Here is a 20640-nt window from a genome sequence, read left to right as displayed (position 1 = left end):
AGATAACCTACTGGATTCCGATACACGGGCTACTACATCGCATTAGTAAAAATAATGTTTATTACTTCCCACTTTCAGTTTGCTTTCTGTGTAGGAGGAAGAGGACTCAGGATGTTTATTTTCAATTTCTTCCTCCCTGGGAAACAGGATTCATCTTACACAAACATGTGTTTTATAGAAATGTACTTCTATCAACTATGTCCCTTTTCCCTCTGTTACTTCGCGGAGGTAATACAGGCCCCTCCTAGTTCCCTAGGCTGCCCAAGACATCAAAAAGGTTGTTTATGTAAAAGTCATTTGAGATAAATAAAACATTATGCAAAATGTCCCTACCCTGAAAGCAACCTTAAGAGCAACTAGGGATTAAGTCAGATCCCTCTTGGGGACAGAATAAGAACTTCCTCTACTGTAGCTAGGTGATAGAATTGCAAAGCCTCTAAGCTAAGCGCTGGCTAACCACAGCGAGGGGTGGGGGGTGGGGGGTGTAGAGACCTGAGACTGGCAGGAATTTGAATTTTCTTGCCGGTGAAATCATCTGAAATATTTACTTTGACCACATTAAATCTGAAACTGGAGCTGGGTGTGGGGGCACACACCTGTCTATTCAGTACTTACTTGGAAGTGGAGGCAGGCAGGTTGGGAAATCTCATCTTAAAAATACAAAAGAAAACAAAGCAAGGGCTGGGGAGATAGTTCAGTGGTTAAGAGCACTTGTTGCTCTTGCAGAAGACCCACGCTCAGTGCCCAGCACCCATGTCAGGAGGCTCACCACTTGTAATTCAAGCTCAAAGGGATTTAATGCCCTCCTGCTCTGGTATCCACAGGCACCTGCACTTACATGCCCGTACACAGACACAGACACACAGTTAAAAATACAATTAAAACGACAACAAGGAAAGCCCCCTCAAAAGCCTGAACTTGTCCTTTGATTTCTACCCACTGCGCAGAAGTTCAGTCAAGTGCTCTTGTCCGTGGAGAAATACAAAATCAGACCTCTTTGCTAAAGAGATCCCTTGGGCTTTCTCTCTGAGGCTTTTGTTGCATAGAAATTTCCCCTGATTGCGCCCTCCTCGGAGCACGGCAATTCTTCTGGGATGCACTCTCAGACACACGCTTCATCTTGAAATGCTGCCCAATTAGCTGGTCTGAAAGCCTCTTCCAGACACAGCGGTGCTGTAATTATCTCGTCTGGCTTTTTAGTCTCCTACGTGAAACCTCAGCACAGAGGCTGGTCTTTACCGAGGTCGCACGTTTTAAATGTGTTACAATGGAAACACAGAAATCAGGGAAGTCTTAACGAGTCTGGAAAGAAATTCATTACAATGGTGACAACCTTTTCCAGGGGTTGGTAGGATTACGTCTAATCTAATCTTGACTGTGGTTCACTGACCTTTAATGTCTCCAAGTTTGTCTGTCTCATAACATATTATTATTCTTTTAATTTTTAAAAGCTATTATTTTGTGCACACTGTTTGTGTGCCTATTGGCTGTGGAAGATAAAAGAGGGCGCTGGATCCCCTAGACCTGGAGTTACAGATGGTTGTGAGCCATTATGTGGGTACTAAAAATGAAATCCAGGTTCTCTGGAAAAGCATTCAGTGGCCCTGGAACTAGAATTCCAGACAGTTTTGAGCTGCCATGTGGGTGCTGGGAATTGAACCTGGATCCTCAAGGAGAGCAGTCAGTGCTCTTAACCACTGAGCCATCTCTCTAGCTCCCTATTGTTTTGTTGGGTTTTTTTTTTTTTTTGTTTTTTCGAGCAGGGTTTCTCTGTGGCTTTGGAGCCTGTCCTAGAACTAGCTCTTGTAGACCAGGCTAGCCTCAAACTCACAGAAATCCACCTGCCTCTGCCTCCCAAGTGCTGGGATTAAAGGCGTGCGCCACCACCGCCCAGCTATCCCTATTGTTATTTTTAATATTACATTTCTTTATTTGTGGGTCATGAAGGTCAGGATAACTTGAGTCAATCCTCTTCTTAGAATCCTCTCGATTCGAGGGAATCGGGAACACAGGCCATCAGGCATGGTGGCACATGCTGTTACCACTGAGCCATCCTGCCAGCCCCAACACACATTATTTCTTAATGGGGGTGAGAGAGCAAGTTGCATAGGAAGATTCTAAAGAATATCAGATAATTATCATCCTGTATACACTGACAGGGTCTCATATTTGAGGGCTAGGAAAAGTTCCCTTTTCTTTCTCAATCCAATGAGACAATGTTAAATTCATGATAATAACTTTTTTAAAAAAAGATAAATAGTATTTAAAAATAATAAAGAAAAGCACATTCCCTTTTAGGGATAAACAACTCAAGCACAATGTAACCAGACATTTGAACCTCAGCAGTCACAGAGCACCAGTAAATATGCCCACACACAAATATCCGGGCAGCATATGACCCATGTCCTCAGTCACAGATGTCAGGCTGACTCAGAGCAAGGGGGGCACTCAGCTCATGGAGTTGGGGCCCATGTGGATGATGACGTGCTTCTCGTAAGCCCTTTTCATCGTTTTCTCAATCTGCTTCAGAAAGACTTGGGGGATCCGTCCACACAGCGTGTGCACTGTCTCCAAAAACTTCAGCTGGAGAGGGTAGTACATGGATTGGAACAGATTGTCTTGAAAGGGAAACTGAATGACAGAAAGAAAGAAAGAGCCTGTGATTCAAGTGCTGATTAAAACCACAAATCACTCTCAGTAAAACACACGACACAGTGCAAAGTGACCAAGTTTTGACCCAGTGGTACAGCCCCATGGAATCATGTAACTCTCTGGCCTCTCAGTTCCGTTTTCTCTCTTTCTTTGAAGTTGGGCTTCCTCTAGCTGGGAATGACCTTGACTTTGGAATCCTTCTACCTCCATCTCTAGTGTGTTGGGATTAAGGCATATACCACAGTGCCTAGTTTTCCTGTACTGGAAAACAAACCAAAAAAGATGATTTACTTGTGTTTTCTAAGGCTCTTCAAGTTTGAAGACAATGTAACAATATCTACCACTAAGGGGAAGACTATATATATACATATATATATGTATATATATATGATCACCCTTATTATATATATTATATTTCATATATATATATATATTCCCCCTGATTAGAATGCATACAAGTATAAAGCAGACAGTCATTTTAAAATCTACTACAACAAACACTGAATTCATTATTTTCAAAAGATTTATTTGTTTTCACTTTATGTGTATGCATGCAAGTATGTGCACTATGTGTATGCCTAGCACCCACAGAGGTCAGAAGAGGGTACCGGATCTCCTGGAACTAGAATTATGCCACCATATTTAAACCTGGGTCCTCTGCAAGAGCAGCAAGTGCTCTTAGCCTATGAGCCATCTCTCCAGCCCTTATTTATTTATTTATTTATTTATTTATTTATTTATTATCTTTTTGCCATTCAAGAAACTTAATGGCATGTCTGTGGCGGCTACAGAAGGTCAAGAGTTCAGCCATTGCAAGTTAATGTATTGGCCATGGGCTTTCTTTCGCTATTCTAGGCACCAGATTGGGATACGGCTCACTGGTGGAGCATCTGCTTAGGATTCCAAAGTCCTGAGTTTGAGCCACGGGACAGGGTCAGGCGTGGAAGCTGTGGGGAAAAGGAACTAAGAGGCCAAATGTCAGTGATAATTTTGAGTTTTTTAAATTCACTGTGTATTAGACATTTGAAGATTTGTCTTGTTTTAATATCTCTTATTTTTTCATGTGATATATGAATGAGCAGCATTTTCCAAAATCAACCTTTTGGGCTACTTAGAAACTAGCATGTGTCAAGCTTTATCACCATCCTGTTGAAAGTGAAAGGGCCGCGGTAGATCATGTCACAGTTTAACTTTTGCCAATGAAAAGCCTAAGGAACAGAAAGGTTAAAGGGCAGGCTCCTAGCCCCAGAACAGAGTGGATGGGTATCGGCTTTCCTAGAACACAGCTCCCACTCCTTCAAGGTCATCAGAAACATTGTCTCAGTGCCGTGGATCAGCAAGGTGAAGAGGTAACTTGAGAATGGGCCACACCAGCTCCGGTTTGGGACAGCATTGCTTTCTCTCACAGCCCTCAGCCAGCCAACCAGAAGTCCCATGAATTCTATCCGCACAGCCCCTTCTCTCTTCCTTCCCACTTCCCCAAATGTCCCCGTTAGCTCAGCTCTTGCCTGTATGGCTGCTCTCAACCTCACAAATGGCCCCGTGCCTCACTCTTGCAAGTCTGCAATTAGTTAACATAAGTCACCATAAATCACAGCTGTCACTTTCCTGCCCAGACTTCCCACTGCAGCCCAATTCTCACCGCAAAAGCTCCAGGAGAGATGGAGCCCTGCTGCACTTGCTTCCCCACCCCCACTAGCTCTCCACGATGGCTTGAGGTGACTATCCTCCTGTGCTCCGGGCATACCAGCTTCATTCCACCTTGGAGAGTCTCCAGATTATGTCGGTAGCATCTTCCCTAGGAATGCCTCCATCCAACCGTGTTTCAGGCTGGCACGGGCCTTCCCTAAAAACCTGAAACATCCCTCTGTAGCCAGTTCTCTGCCCTCACCATCCTGTTCCTCTCAGATAGGCTCTTTGTTCGATTGCGATGGGAATTTATTATAGCATCTGGTTTTCTCTACTAGAACGGAGATTCTTGACCACAGACAGGGCTTGGTGTATATGCAAGCTTCCATAATCCGGACAACTGGAATTATTCCTACATAAACTAGGCTTTGTAGATGATTGCCGAAAGAATTGCTAAAGAATATCTGCCTGATGACCTTTGGGAGGGCCATGATGGGAGCTGTTATTCCTGTCATCCATCACATGAACACATAGACACAGGGTTAGGCTGTGTGCATACGAGAGAGAAGGAAGGCAACAAGCTAAGAAAAGAAACAGATATGGAATGTTTGCAATTAAAACATCTACATACTAAATGCAGCTGTCAGGTGTGTGATTAAAGTTTAAAGGCCATCATTTTTTTTACTCTTCATAGCTGTCTCATTAGGAAGCTTTATTTATATAAAAGTATTAACACTTTAAAAAAGTGTGTGTGTGTGTGTGTGTGTGTGTGTGTGTGTGTGCACGTGCACGAGTGAGCATGCTTGCATATGTCCATAAAGGCCAGATGAGGTTACTGAACCCCCTGCAGCTGGAGTTACAGGTGGTCATGAGCCAGCTGACATGAATGCTAGGAACAGAACTTGGGTTTTGAGGAAGAGCAAATGCTCTTAACCACTGAGCCATTTCTCCAGTCTCCAGAAGGTAACCTTCTTATCTTTATTTTATGATGAGGAAATCAACCGAGGCTCAGTAAGGTAACAGCAGTTAATGACTAAACAGAGAGTAATAGAAATGGGGTTTGAGCCCGGGTCTGCCCAGGCAGAGCGCCAGCTCTGATCCTTTATCTTACGCTGAGAACAGAACATCACAGCCCAGTAGAGAAAGGTAGGCATAGGGGAATACCGTGTCACAATGGAGTGTCTTCACTCCCGTGCTGATCTGGAGCCAGTGACTGCCCTGATGGAAATGCCTGAATGAAAACAGTCTTTTGAGGCCAAACTGCAGAACTCCGCGGAGTGATTAGGCAGAATTGTTTAAGAAGCAAAGTCACTTGGCTGTCTTTCTGATCCCCTGTGAGAACAGACCAGATGAGTCATAACTTAGCCATAATTGCTCAACTCCAAAGCCGGGCCAGAACACAAGGGAAAGTAGAGAGGGCTCCAATCAGTCCACACGGTTGCATGCTTCCTTGACTTCCACCCGTGCTGGGCATGGGTTTCCCCTGGAGGCAATGTTTGAGTAACCAAGTGTGAGAATGTCACCGAGTGCATAGCAGATTGTGTAATTTAATCACTCGCCCTTTGAGAACTGAACAGCAGGAAACAGGAGAAGAGGCACTCGCTTAGATACACGTCAAGTGATCCCCTATGGGGAGGACAGTGCTGGGATTTCCCAAGCTGGAATTCTTTAGCAAAATGTTCATCTTGATACAGATGTGGTCCAGCTGGGGGGTGGCTCAGTGAGTCACACAGATGCATTGCCAGCAGGGAGATGACCCCGTGGGTAAAGTGCTTTCTGCAAAGTGTGACATCCTATGTCTGGGTCCCCAGAACACGCAGAAAGCCTGGCATGGTAGCATGTATCTATGATCCCTGTTGTCTTACGGTAGGATGGGAGACGGAGATGGTGGATTCCCCAGAATCCCAGGGACCAGCTAGCCTGGCACATGAAGCAGTAAACCACTAAGATCCCCTGCCTGCCCAGGCAGAGGTGAAGAACAACAGCCCGAGTTACTCTCTGACCTCCACACATGGCTGTCGTATGTGCATGTCTAAATCCTGGCACCAGGCTCCCAAATTTTCAAGAACAAATAAAGATATTTAATAAAGTCTGTCTCAGGGGCTTGGCAAATGGTTCCTGTCAGGGTGGGGGGTAAACAGCAAATCCTTTCGGCACTGTGCACCCTACAGCCATAACTAAGAACCTCTGCTGTCAGAATGCCAGTGTAGAAGAAGAATGAAAAAGGCACCGTGTTCTCCCACGACTCTGTGAATGCTGAAACACAAAGCTCCTACAGAGTCATGTTAAAAATTGTTTTGTTGTTGTTGTTGTTTTTCTCTGCATATCTTTGGCTGTCCTGGAACTTACTCAGTAGCCTAGGTTGACCTTGAACTCACAGGGACCTGTCTGCCTCTTCCTCCCTAGTTCTGGGATTAAAGGCAAGCAGTGTTTAAAAGAATACAGTTTCCATGTAATTATTTCAGGGCATAAGCTAGCCAGGCGGCAGAGAGCCGGGTGGCAGGAAGCGGCCCGCAGATCCTACTACATCACCTGGTTATGTTGGAAAATTTTACTGATCCTTGCTCTGTCTTGGAGGGACGGTTTAAGGAGAGCACCCCTCTTAAGTACCTGCTATTGGTTTCCTATTAGCAATCGCAATCTCAAGGCAAAAGGTAATGAGCAACACGGAGCTTTCCAAGTTCACATAATCCTGAACTGCTCCTTCACATGTGTTCACCCTTCTCTTCAAGGAAGACAGAGTGGGCTCAAACTGTATGAGGTTCCATTACCTCCACGCCAACATTGTACATAAAATCATCGCTTATCCATGGGAGATACATATCTACATACTGGGTGGATACCTGAAACCATGATGAGTACCGAGCCCTACAGACCGGATACCCTGTGGCTATGACATGACTAGTAGGTGGGAAATATATACAGTGTGGCTACAGGTACAAAGAGATGACTCACATTCCTGCATGACAGAGCAGGATGGCACACAATGTACAACTTATGAAGCATGGAATTCTGGAATTTTCCATGTAATATTTTTGGGTCATGGTCACACAGGGTGACTGAAACCATGCAAAGTGAAACCATGGGGCAGGGGCTTTATCTACTGAATGTGATCTTTGAGACCAACCACGTAAGGCTATAGGGCTTGCCTGGCAGACCTGGTGGGAGGGGCTGTTCTTTCAAGGTTAGCCTGCCAGAGGGAGTCACTATGGGCAAGGGCTCAGACTTTCTGCACTGGGCAGCCAGATTCACATGCAGCTCTGACTGCCTAGCCTGATGTTCACTTCTGAAGGCCTCCCTGTTTGGGTACCTTGGCTGGGGCACTTTCCTCTACTTGGATTTAGAACCTTCTGTTGCTAACCTTGTCCTCCAGCTCTCCATTCCTGGCTCACGGTTCATGAGGTGCAGGAGTATTTTCCTCAGGGCCTCTTGGCTATGACAAGACTCCTCCATCTAGGTTGTATCCACACGCCCCTAGCAATCTCCTTTGCTAGGTAAGCATCTCTTTTTGATTGCATTGTTACGTCAATAAGAGATTGGTGGGTTGGGAATATAGCTCAGTAGCCAAAGTGTTTGCTATGTAAGCTTAAAGACATGAGTTTGATCCCCAGCACCTACGTAAACTCTGTGTGTGTGTTGGTGTATACCTGTGATCACAGGACTGGGGAGATACAGACTGGAGTTCTCTGGGTTTACTAGGCAAGCCAGTGAGCTTTGGGTTCTGTCTCAAAATTAGAGGGGCTGGAGAACTGGTTCAGTAGTTAAGGGCACTGGGAATGTGGGCTCAATTCCCAGCATCCACATGGTGTCTCACAACCTTCTGTTAGTCCAGTTCCAGGAGCTCCAAAACCCTTTTCTATCCTCCAAGGGTATCAGTCACACATGTGATACATGTATGCTGTCAAAACACCACAGACATAAAATAAAAATAATTTAAAAAATAAGGTGGAAAGTGATTGAGGAAGGCATTTAGTGTCAACCTCTGGTCTTCAGACGCACACTCACCCATACACACACATACACAAATGAAGAAAAAATAATAAAGGACCAATCGCTGCTTTTAGTGCAACAACTTCTAATTGACCGGCATGAGACATGATTGCTTAAGAGCTTGGAGCTGGTAACCAGGCAACACACTTAGCTTAAACTAAATAAAACAATCTCACTTTTGTTACATTCCCTTTATCCTGAACTCTTACTCCATAGGATGACAAAAGGCACAGGAGTTCCCCCTGGGAGTAGTTGGCCTTCACAGTACCCACGGATCATAGCGCTTGAAGCACCGAATGCTGGCAAGCAAGCGTCCGCTTTGATGAGCACACTTACATCCCGGATTGCTTCATAGAGGGCTCGGAAAGTGGGCTGCTTATCGTCATGGTAGACGCCTCGGTTGCCGTGCAGAACAGACACACCTTCCCGCTCAGCCTCTTTGCAGTTGCTTCCATACATGCAATGATCAGGGCGGTAGTTCCACTGGCAGGGGAACACGTAGAGACACTCTGGTGGCAGAGGAAGAGATAGAGCTATGGTCAGTGCCCGCTGTCACCTGTAAGACTGGCGCTTAAAATGTAACATTTATAAGCCACACACTGCACAATTTCAATGCTTTGGAGTGTGGCTATGAACCCCAGGTCAAATATTCCATGCCACACTTGCTTAAATTCTGAGATCAATGATGGCAGGGGCACCCATTATTGATGATAGAGGAAGACAGAACAATACCTAAAATCGGAGTTAAACCAGGGCATCAAACGGCCTAGTGTTCTAGCTTGCTTTCTGTTGCTGTGATAAACACCATGACCAAAACCAGCTTGGAGAGGAAAGGGTTTGTTTCATGTCAACTTCCAGGAGCTCAAGGCAGGAACCTGGAGGCAGGCACTGAAGCAGAGGTCATGGAGGGGTGCTGCTTACTGGCTTGCTCCCTATAGCTTGCCTAGTTTGCTTTCCTAGACAAAGCTGGACCACTTGCACTATATAGGTGGCCTCACCCACAGTGGGCAGGGTCCTCCCACATCAATCATTAATCTAGAAAATGTCCCACAGAGGTGCCCACGGGTCAACGTGATGGAGCTAATTCCTCAACTGTGTTTTTTCCATAGGCAACTCTAATTTGTGTCAAACTGACAAGAATTAACCAGCACACTTGTATCTGAACCCCAACTTCTCACTTATAAACAGTGAAATCTAGAACCAGTCACTTCTTTACTGATTTTGATTATTAAAAATTTAAAATACACGAGGCTGAGGATGACAAGTTGCGTAACCTTCACGAAGCCCTAGGTTAAATTCCTAGAACCTCAAGGTAAAAAATACATAGCAGATGTTAACACAAAGCGCCAAGCACACAGGACTGCCCAAGAGTATCAGCAATGATCATTTCTTTGGAAAGGTTTTGTGAGGAGGACAAACTCACAAGATAGGAGAGCGTAGATTAAGATAAAGAGTTCTCTTCAGATTAAAAACAACCCAAATATAAAACTTTCAGTGAGGCTCCACCTCCTGATGGCACCACTTCCTTCCAAAACATGCTTGGGATTGACTGTCTAGACACAGGAGCCTAGACGGAGCATTTTATGTTCAAATCATAATACTGATGAACACCAGCACACAGTACTGATGTGGGATTCCCCTCTGTATGCTGTGAATATCATTGGTTAATAAAGGAACTGCTTTGGGCCTATAGCAGAGCTATGGGGGAACAGAGCTAGGCAGGGAAAGATAAACTGAATGCTGGGAGAAAGAAAGACGGAGTCAGAGAGAAGCTATGTAGCCCGCCAGAGACAGATGCCAGTATTTTACCAGGTAAGCCATAGCCACATGGCAATACATAGATTAACAGAGATGGGTTAAATTAATATGTAAGAGTTAGCCAATAAGAAGCAAGAACTAATGGGCCAAGCAGTGTTTTAAATAATATAGTTTGTGTGTGATTATTTCAGTTCTGGGCAGCTGGGATGAATAAGTGGGTCTCCTACAACACAGTACACCTGTGATCAGTGTTTATGACAACTGTCCCTAGACATGCAGGATCATTCTTTACCATTTTGTGAGTCACAGATCTCTTTGAGAATCTAATGGAAGCTTTAGACCCCAAGTACACAAAACTGCAACTGGGGGTGGGGGAGAGGGACACAGATCTAAAAGAATATTTGTTTATAAGTTCAGGGTCTTTATGTCTCCTAAATATCAGCTATGTACCCCAGCTGCCAAACCTCGAATACAAAATGGAACTCAGAAGAAATTCAATTCACACCTTAACAGAATTTCCTGGGATGAAAAATGCAAAATATTGCATAGGTAATCATAGAAAGCATTTGTCACCTGTGAAGCTGTAGGACAGTGGTGTCCTGTTTTGACAATTTCATTTAAATGCAGGCTTTAGTCAGGATGCAATTCTGCTAGAAACCGAAACTTGGAAGAGCACTCCAGGAAGAAAAGGTCTGATCATATTAGATTTTGAGAAACTGGAACGTGTTTTAGAAGAAGGTAAATCACCTTGGATTTGTTGAAGAAAAGATTTCTTCAATGGGGAAGGACTGTAGAGGAGAAGCTGTCATAAATACACTAGTCTGAAACGGTCAAGACATAGAAATCTGTGTTGGGTTGCAGATAACTAAGTAGCTCATAAAATGTGAGGTGAGGCAGAATCGGAGCCAGAAGTGGAGCAGCTCCCAGGATCTGGGGTGGGGACTAATTGGTGTCATCTTTTCGGCACTGCTGGCTGGATGAACCAGCCATGGATTCTGTTCTCAGGTTTTAGGATTTAGAAACCAGGAAATGGATGGTCTGACTGGTTTAGCAGGGAAACACTGGAGGGCAGGGCTCTTGGACACATGAAATGGGGAAAGAGCTATTTCATCCAGCAATGGAATCTGTTATCAAAAGAAAGGGCAATTAGCAGTAGGAAGATGAAGATAACAGATCTGGTCTGGGGGATAGCTTAGTTGGCAAAGTGCTTGCTGTATGAGCATGATGGCCTGATTTGGGCCCCAGAACGCATGTGAAAATAGTCAGGCTTGGTAGCATCTTTGCATTCTGAAGCAGAGAAAGTAGATCCATGCTGTTCATGGACCAACCAGACTAGTCTATGGGGCAAGTTCCAGGCCAGTGAGATCCATGATTGTCCTCTGGCCTCTACACATAACACACATGTGCACCTCCTCCTGTACACTCACCCCCCACCCTCCAAATACATAGATGTGTCTGTTTATTTGCAGATTAACTTTGTAAACTTAAACTGTCCGCTTTATGAGCAGGAGAAAGAGGAGCAGAAGGGCTAGGCAGGCATCACTGAGAGGCTGAAGACAGGCTACACAAAGGACCCTGTCCAAAAACAAGTAGATAAATTAAAAAAAAAAAAACACCCTTTCTTGAAGCCCTTGGTCTTTGCTATTCTCTCTCAAAGTTATATTAAAAACTGGTTCCCTATGGGTGATATCCCTTAATGACTGATATCTTCAAGACCCACACAGTGCCAGGACTCCCTTTCAGCTCAGATGATTCATATCCAGTTGGTGCTGAAGATTACAGTATGGTTTGTGCCTGATCATTTTAACTTCACAGAAAGATGCGCTTGACACTCAATTGCTACCATATACCAACGGAGCAGAGACCATTGCAGCAGGACAATTGTGTTTGGTTGTTGTGGTGGTGCACACAGGTAATCCCAGCACTCGGGAGGAGGGGACAGGAACATGAACTGACAGCCAGTCTGTTTAGGGAGGTGGTTATTTTCTCTGTGTGTGTGAGTGTGTGTGCGCACACATGCTGAATGAATGGTGTGAACTTTATGCCTTCCTAGACTGTAAGTATCTCGGTCTTGTCTCTTGCTGGAGACTGCTTTCTGTCCCTAATTCCCTTTTCCCTTAGTTCCCTTGCTGTGATTTTGTTTCTCTTCCATTGATGTCACTCTATTTTTTTCAACCAACTAACACTTCTGGGGCCTTGTACTGAAACAACAACAAAACCAAAAACATAAACCATGCCCATCTCACATGGACCCTACAATATTCATTCTTGTCTCTTGTGCTTTAGAGAAATCAGGGCTGGTGAGCTTCCCAGTTCACCGTGTCCAGAAGCGCACCTAATGTGAAGTAATTGATCTGATCACCCTCACAGCACAGTGCTCAGGACTTCCTGAGGCTGACTGCTTTGTTGTGGTGTTCATTCGATGTAGCCAAATAGCCAAGGCCAGGGCCCTGGGAGGTCCTGGGAAGGATGAGAGTAAGAACCTAAAATAAGGCCTTCAAAGAGTGTGTGTGGCTATGGGCCCTACTACCTGTGTCCTCCGGAGATCCTGACTCCCTAGTATCAGACATTCAATACCTGGTCTTGTTATGTACGTTCCAGGGACAGGTTGGCTCTTCTCTGCCCCTTAGAGAGTTATATACTTTTGTTCTGGTGGGGTACTCTGCCTTGTCATGCACACCTGACTTGCTTCCCTTTCTCTGCAGTACTTTCTGGAAAACTGCCCTATGTGGTGAGTGTGGAAAGCTTTGCTCCTCTGGCCCTGTGTCACCAGATCAAGGTTGGTCTCCATAGTTGGGTTATTTCTCTCCCACTTGAATTAGGAACTGTTAGAAAATTATCCTCTAGCTGGGTGGTGGTGGTGCAAGCCTTTAATTCCAGCCCTTGGGAGGCAGAGGCAGGCAGATCTCTTTGAGCTTGAGGATAGCCTGGTCTACAGAGCAAGCTCCAAGATTAGCCAGGGCTACACAGAGAAACCCTGTCTCTAAAAACAAAAAGTAAGCAAACAAACAAAATCCAAAAAGAAAAAAAGAAAAAAGAAAAGCACCGGGCAGTGGTGGCGCACGCCTTTAATCCCAGCATTTAGGAGGCAGAGGCAGGAGGATCTCTGTGAGTTTGAGGCCAGCCTGGTCTACAAGAGCTAGTTCCAGGACAGGCTCCAAAGCTACAGAGAAACCCTGTCTCGAAAAACCAAAAGAAAAGAAAAGAAAAGCATCCTTATTGGCTGTGGTCTCTTATGATTGTATTGACTGACAATCAGGCTGAGCTGGGCAAACTGGGAATTCTGTCAGAGATGCTGGCATCTCACAAGAAGAAAAGATGCCCAAGGTCAAAAGAACCCTGAAGACTAAAGAAATCATTGGAGTCCTTAGCAGCATCCCAAAGACATCCCCCCAAAAGCCTAGCATCACCTGATCCACGTGGCCATCTCTGCCCTTTATAGCTGGTCTGAGTGGAGTTCCGATGCCTGGGATAGAAGCTCATTTATCCTAAGAGTTCCTTGGGGTTTTGGTTAGGTTTGCTCTTTCTATGAAAATGTGCCCATGACTCAAACTCACTTGTTAAGTCATGAGCTCACAGGTTGAAGAGATGGCTCAGCTGGTAAAGTGCTTGTCTTCTTGTCTTGCAAGCATGAAAACCCGAGCTCAATTCCCAGCACCCATATAAAGGCCAGGTGCAGCAGCATCTACCTGTGATTCTCTAGGGCTGGGGAAATGGAGACCGGGGAGGATCCTTCAAGTCTGATGGCCAGCCAATCTTGCCAGAATGGCAAGTATTGAGGTTCAGCGAAAGAGCCTGTCCCAAAAAATTAAACCTAGTGTAACTTTGGAAGACACCCAAAGTCAACCCCTGGCTTCCACGTGCATGCACCCACACACATGTATCCATTCTACATGAACACGTGCATGCATACACACAAATGTGAGGTCAGCCTTTCATTCAAGGAGAAGCTGCTTTTTTCCACATACCAAGAAATGCCCTGTGGGATCAGCTGCCTGCACAGTCCCCAGGTGCTTCAGTCACCTCCACCTGAGTCAGTCTGCAACCAAGCCACGCCATTCCACACCCACACACACTTTACGATCTAATCATGGCAGGAAGTTTAACAACAGATTTTTAGCTAATGACTTTTAAATACATCTCAGTAAGTAGGTTACTGGCTACAGGAGACTCTCTTCATTCTAACACCGCAGTCCCGTGAGGCAGGTTTTATGTGTGTGACTTCATCCATAGCAACCCAGTAAGCCACAACAATAAACGTATTTATCTCCTAGGTTGCTGCCAGTGCCTCTTTACAATGCAAAAGGTGACAAATTTTTAAAAACATACAGTTGGCTCTAGGTTGTGGGGAGTTCACATGCAAAATAAATGAGAGAAAAACGTATACGCGATGGCTGTCCTTAGAGGTTCATTAGAGAGAGCTAATGTTTAATACAGTGCCAAGGTAAGTGTAAAATGGGGCCAAACAGCCACACAAAGGCCAGCAAATGACCTACCACTGACCCGAAACCTGAGCTCTTGATTGCTTACTAGGCTCTGCTCTGAACCAGGATGTAGAACACAATTATGTCATAGTATCTTCGGCTCAGTGGACCTCAGAAGGAGGCACCCAGGTCATCAAATCCAACTGGGTTTAGCACCAATGAAAGGCAAGGCACACACCAGCCATCATTCCCACAGTCCATGCTGCTGGCCTTGATGATCCCTGCAGAACCACGTGACTTTTCCCCTGGGAGGGTGGAATTGGCATGAAGTTAGCCTTTGTGGGTTGCTGGACCCATAACAGATATGAGTATTTTGCTTTGACACCTAGGGAGCAAAGTGACAATCTTCAAAGAGCAATAAACAGCATCAGTGGAAGGGGGTCCGTGTCACCTGCATTCCCCACTGGGTCCCACAGCATCAGTGAAAGGGGGTACATGTCACCTGCATTCTCTACTGGGTCCCACAGCATCAGTGGGAGGGGATTCATGTCACCTGCATTCCCCACTGGGTCCCACAGCATCAGTGGGAGAGGGAGGGCACATGTCACCTGTCTTCCCCACTGGGTCCCACAACATCAGTGGGAGAGGGTGGGTGTATGTCACCTCCATTCCCCACGAGGTCCCCTCCTGTTGCAGTTACTGGGCTGAGCCGGCCAGCATTGCCACTCCTTGCTTCTATGAGACACCATCTGCTGATTTAACAAGCAACCTTTGTTCTGATGCTATCTGCAGGGCCCCAGAATCCAAACTGACACCCTTTCATCTACAGAAAAGACATTCTCCGCTTAAGAAGAAAAATGAGGGGCAGACCACATACTGGAGGAGAGAAATGGATTAGAAGTTGCATGTAAAGAGCCAAGACGGGCTCTGCTCGCTCATCTAGCTAGTACTGGAAGTCTCTCCCCACAAACCCATGCTGACTCGCTTTGTTTTCTTTCCTAGGATTTGGTTCTTTTTAATCCAGAGACCTACAGCATCAGGTTTCGTAGCAGATGCTTTTCTTTTTTGGTGGCCCGTAACAAATGCTTTAAGGGTGACAAGCACCGCAGGTCACATCACTATCAACAGGGCTCTCTACTTCAGGAAGGGAAGGACAGATAAGACAAGGACTACTTTATTTTCCCTAAAGATTCCTCTCAAAGGAAACCATTGTTTTCACTTTAATGAAATTAAATAACCTTTTAGCAAAGGGGAGGGGAGGGAAGAAGGCCATTTTATTGGCTTTAGGGATTAATATGAAAACACAGACCAGGAAATTTCATCTCTCTCTGTACTAGTTATGATTCTATACTCTTTGATAAAGACCATGATCAAAGGCAACTTGGGGGTAGGGGTGGTGGTGGAACAAGACTTTAGTCCCAGCAGGAGAATCTCTGTGAGTTCAAGACCAGCCTGGTCTACAGAGCAAGTTCTAGAACAGTCAACACTACACAGAAAAAAAGAGACTTGGGGAGGAAAGGGTTCATTTTATCTTACGCTTCCTACATCAGTCATCAATTGATCAAGAAGATGCTGCATAGAGTTGCCTACACATAGAGTTGCCTAGAGGCCAATCTGAGGGAGTCATTTCCTCAATTGAAGTTCCCAGAGAATTCTTGCTTGTGTCAAGCTGACAAAAAGCCAACCACGACACCCTGCCCCACTCGGTACCCTCTGACAAGTCACCAAGCTAACAACATATAACATTTTCTTTTGCTCTAGATAACAAAACCAAACCCTGGGGGATCCGAGATCTTATCCTAGGCCCTCTGCACTCTGGACAGGTGACTGAATTTTAAAGCTCAGGAGCCACCTCCCTTCCACTAGTAGTTGCTCCATGGTGAGGGTCTGGTGCTCACACGAAAATACTGTCATCTGGTCATCTGGTTCTGCGTCTTGTGTCACTTTACGCGGTACTTCTTGGAAGGATGGTGTGGGGGGACTAAACAGGCTCTAAAACCAGAGTGCATTGTTGGAGGCTTCAACATTTGGCCTTTTGTGTTAGTGGCTGAGGACCTGCCTCCGCAGATACCCGGGAGGCAGATGTAAGGGTGGGCCAGAGGAACACAAGCCTCTCTGTGCACCATGGAGGTCCATCAATAGCAGCCTGTGTCTAGAATATTCCCTATGAAATGAGGTGGGCGGACTCCTACACAGTGGCATTCTCCAAAGAGCGCTTACCTGGGTTGAAATAAAAAATAATATTTAATAAATCCTGGTCTCCCCACGTGATGGCATTCTTATATTTCTGGTACAGCGGGAGCAGCATGTCCTCCCAAGCCAGGCCTGTTGGAATCAGGCTGTTCTGGAAGAGAGGAAACCGTGAGAGCAGCTGCAGGAAAGCAAGCATGCCTTGTCCAGTGAAAATGCTTTCCTGTCCTCCAAGATGCAACACACAGGACACACAGGTGTGGTTCTGCTACCCTGGGCACAGAACCAAGCACAGCGAGGGCTGTGGGTAGATGCTTGTGGGGGTGGGTACCTATGGACGCAGAGTGGATCAGGAAGTAGAGAGGGCCCTTTGGTTTTCTTTTTTTTGTTTCTTTTTCTTTTCTTCTCTTTTTCTTTTTTTTTTTTAGTATTTATTATTTGAATGTATATGTGTGTGTGTGTGTGTTTATTATGTATGTGCAAACATGTGTCGTGGGGTACATGTAGAGGTCAGGGGACCACTCCCTTTCTACCTTTATATAGGTTCTGGAGAGGAAACTCAAGCCACCATGCCTGCATTGCCAGGTGGAATCCCCTTTACCTGCTCGGCTATTTCGTCAGCCTTGTCTTTCCGGAGGTGTATGGGAATGCCCGGTTGTGTGTGCAGCTATAGGCACACGTGGGTCACAGCACACGTATGGGGATGAGATGGCAGCTTTCTGGTCTCTAGTCCTGCCTTTTCCACCTTGTTTGAGCAGGGTCTCTTTGCAGCTCAGCCAGGCTAGCTGACCCATAACTTCCAGCATTGTTCCTGTCTGGACCTTTAGCATGTTGGACTGCAGGCAACTGTGCTTCTGTGTCGGCTTTGCGTGGGTTTTAGGGAGCTCAGCTCCAGTCATCAGGTTTGCATCACACTCGTTTGACCCTCTGAGCCCTCTCTGTAATTCAGAAACATCATATAGTATTTCTGAATGGAGTCTATGAAGCTTCACAGTGTACAGTTGCCTGGGCTTTTCCTGAGCAAAATTCCACATTTCCAATACTTTCCTCCCACTCACAAGCCAGATCAGCACAGACACACACCCAGCATGTCCCTACTGGAAATTCCGGGTCTTCTGTTTGTTTATTTGGTTCGTTTCTCAAGGGTTTCTCTGGGTAGCCTTGGCTGTCCTGGAACTCACCCTGTAGACCAGGTTGTCCTTGAACTCACAGTGCTGGGATTAAAAGTGTGAGCCACCACCACCTGACTTCTAACTCCACGTCTTTAGGTGGGATTTTCCAGCTCTTCCTTACCTTGAACTGCGTACTTCTGATGCGAGTTAAGTTCATGAGCATAACCCCTGAATTAACCCCTGTAGAGCCGTAGAAAGGATGGCGGGCAAAGCGGCTGTACCAGCCAATCTTGGGGATTTCATGCTCTGGGGCCATGGCAGCAAGCTGGGTAGAGTTGAACTGTCTCAGAAGCTTCCAGATATCATCTACAGGCCTCAGAAAGAGGACATCCGTGTCCACGTAGAGAAGCGAGTCCACATCCTTTAAGATCGCCTGTGTGTACAAGGGGGCAGGGAAGCAAAGGGGACAAAACAAAAATAGGTCAGAAACAATGGAAATGACCCAACAGGAAAAAAAATGCTACTGATATTTACTGACCAATGCTGGATTCCACAAGAGGTACCACTATTAGCCCCCTTTCCTCCCTTCTACTTTCACCCGAGGGTAAGTGTCAGTCAAGTGAAGACTTAACAGCAGATAAACCTGGCACTAGACTGGCTCAACAGCCCAACCCGGTCTAGTTGTATATTGACTAGACTTTCAAAGAGATCAAACTGGAAACATCAACTCTTTTTTTTTTGTTTGTTTGTTCGTTCTTCCTTCCTACAAGAAACCCACTTGTCTTTCCCTGTTAGTTCTTTGTTGGAACAATCAGGGATTGACAATTTGATATAGACGATCTCCAGGCCTTCCTCTAGCTCAGGGGTGAGGGCTCTATTCTAGGAGACAGCTCTATATCTTTCTAAGATGGTATTTTCAGCCTATGGCTTTGTTAGCAGATCCGGGCTTGACAAGCTTCCCCAGTAGAGGCCAGATGGTGCATACTTCTGGCTTTGTTGCAGCCAGTTGGCCCTGCTGCTGCATCCTGGGAGAAACAATGACAACTTGTACATGAACAAGAGTGGTTGTGATCTGCACCTCATGGAGGGGACACTGCAAGTGGAATTTCGTATCATTGTTGGATGCCAAAGAATAGTCTTGCTTTGAGTTTTAAAAAACCATAGGCTTCTATTTCCCTCCAGGCTTGCTACACATCTTTCCAGTTAGTCTCCCCAGGTGAAGGACTGTCCCCTGCACCCCTACCTCAGCTTCCAGGGCTAAGCCCTGGAGTGTGAGACTTTAAAGCTTGAGTTAGCAGTAATGCCACTTGCTTCATTTTGTCATTGTTCCTGAAACTTAGGAATAATTTAATCAAGGGAAGATTTAACTTTTCCTGAGTCCTCACTGTAACTGTACATGCTATGAACTAAACGTGTGTGGGGGTATATGTACAATTTCACATAGTAAAGCTCCGGCACCTAAATGGACAGCATATGGAGATATGGTTTTGGAGGACCACGAGGTTTACTGGGGTCATAAGGATGCCATCATAACAGCACAAGTGCCCTTTCGACAGCAGGCCTCAGGAAGGGCCCTCCTCTCGCTGCTGCATTAGACACAGTGAGAAGGTGGCTGTGGTGCATGACAGGGAGAGAACCTTTTCCCCGACCCCACCCTGCTGGCATCCACGTCTCAGACATTTCCCAATCAAAACTGTGGGAACACATATTTCTGTTGTCTAAGGCAACCAGTCAGTTGTGTCTCGTACTCATCTGGATCCCCAGAACTTAACAATGTGAACATGTGTACCATATAATCCAGTTTCGTGGGGATTTCAGCCTGGAGGTATTTCAACACCTACTCAGCTAGCTCCAGTCTCTCTCTTTGCTCATCTATTGGAGGAACAGCTTTTAAAAATCAGCGTATGAAATTAAAAATAACAGCTATCTACCATTAAAAAAATGTCCTCCTGACTCCCTGAAAAACTCAAAGATCTTGAGTTCATTCAGAATTGTGATTCTGCAACTGAGCTCATAAACCATTTTTTTTTAAAACCTCTATCACACAGCTGGAAGTGGTGATAAATACCTTTAATCCCAGCATTCTGGAAGCAGAAGCAGGGGGATCTCTGAGTCGGAGGCTAGCCTGGTCTACAGAGCTAGTTCCAAGATGGTCACAGCTACACCGAGAAACCCTGTCTCAAAACAAACAAACAATCAAAACTGCCACACATTCTCCTTGCTTTTCCTATTTCTATGGGAAGGTAAAGCTTGTCACGGTTGGCAGTCTGCAGTCGTCATTCAGAAATTTCCAATTCTAGTGTACTGTGGAGAAAGGGTAAAAAGCTTTCCACAAAACTATTAAGAAACATGTTGGGATACGAACTGTGGTATGTATAATTGGGACCATGGTGTCTTATGCACCCCCAAGGCCTTTCAGGGGCTTTATGTTCTGCTCATCTAGTTTTACGTGGGAAGGAAACCAGAACACACCTGCTCCAAAATTGATGAACTATTCAGCTGAAGACAGGACCCGGGAGAGCTATCTGCCTCCCTCTCTGCTTTCCTAGAAACAGGACATAGACCATAGACACACAAAAAACAGAGACCCTTTTCATCTTCCCCCACCAGTTCCTACCCAGAGAGAGGAGGTACATTCTCTTCCCCAGTCCTCATCAGCTCAGAAACTGAGACTCTGCAGACTTTGCTCAGCCAGCCTTTCCCCTACACGTCTTCTGGAAGCCTGCAGCTGCTTTTCTTTGTCTTGTCATTGCTTTGATATTTATTATTCTCAAAGGGCTGGCAGGAGGGCGCAGTGGGTAAAGGCATTTTCTGGAAGCCTGATGACCGGAGTTCAATCCTAGAGACCCATAGAATAGAAGAAGAGAACCAAGGCCCTGCAATTT

General features: G+C 45.6%; 1 protein-coding gene across 1 annotated transcript in view; it reads right to left on the bottom strand.

Annotated features, from left to right (window-relative positions):
- Positions 1–2056: 2056 nt before the first annotated feature.
- Positions 2057–20640, bottom strand: part of Gxylt2 (glucoside xylosyltransferase 2) — a 94056-nt gene continuing 75472 nt past the window's right edge. Inside the window, exons 4-7 of the mRNA XM_005364949.2 lie at positions 17937–18188; positions 16674–16797; positions 8608–8780; positions 2057–2631 (exon numbers count right to left, since the gene is read on the bottom strand). Of these exons, the coding sequence (XP_005365006.1) occupies positions 2449–2631; positions 8608–8780; positions 16674–16797; positions 17937–18188 (732 nt within the window). The 3' untranslated portion in view covers positions 2057–2448. The remainder of the gene's footprint in view (positions 2632–8607; positions 8781–16673; positions 16798–17936; positions 18189–20640) is intronic.

This window comes from Microtus ochrogaster, unplaced genomic scaffold (genome assembly GCF_000317375.1).
Source record: "Microtus ochrogaster isolate Prairie Vole_2 unplaced genomic scaffold, MicOch1.0 UNK1, whole genome shotgun sequence".
NCBI lineage: Eukaryota > Metazoa > Chordata > Mammalia > Rodentia > Cricetidae > Microtus > Microtus ochrogaster.
This window is presented reverse-complemented; position numbering and strand designations above follow the sequence as displayed.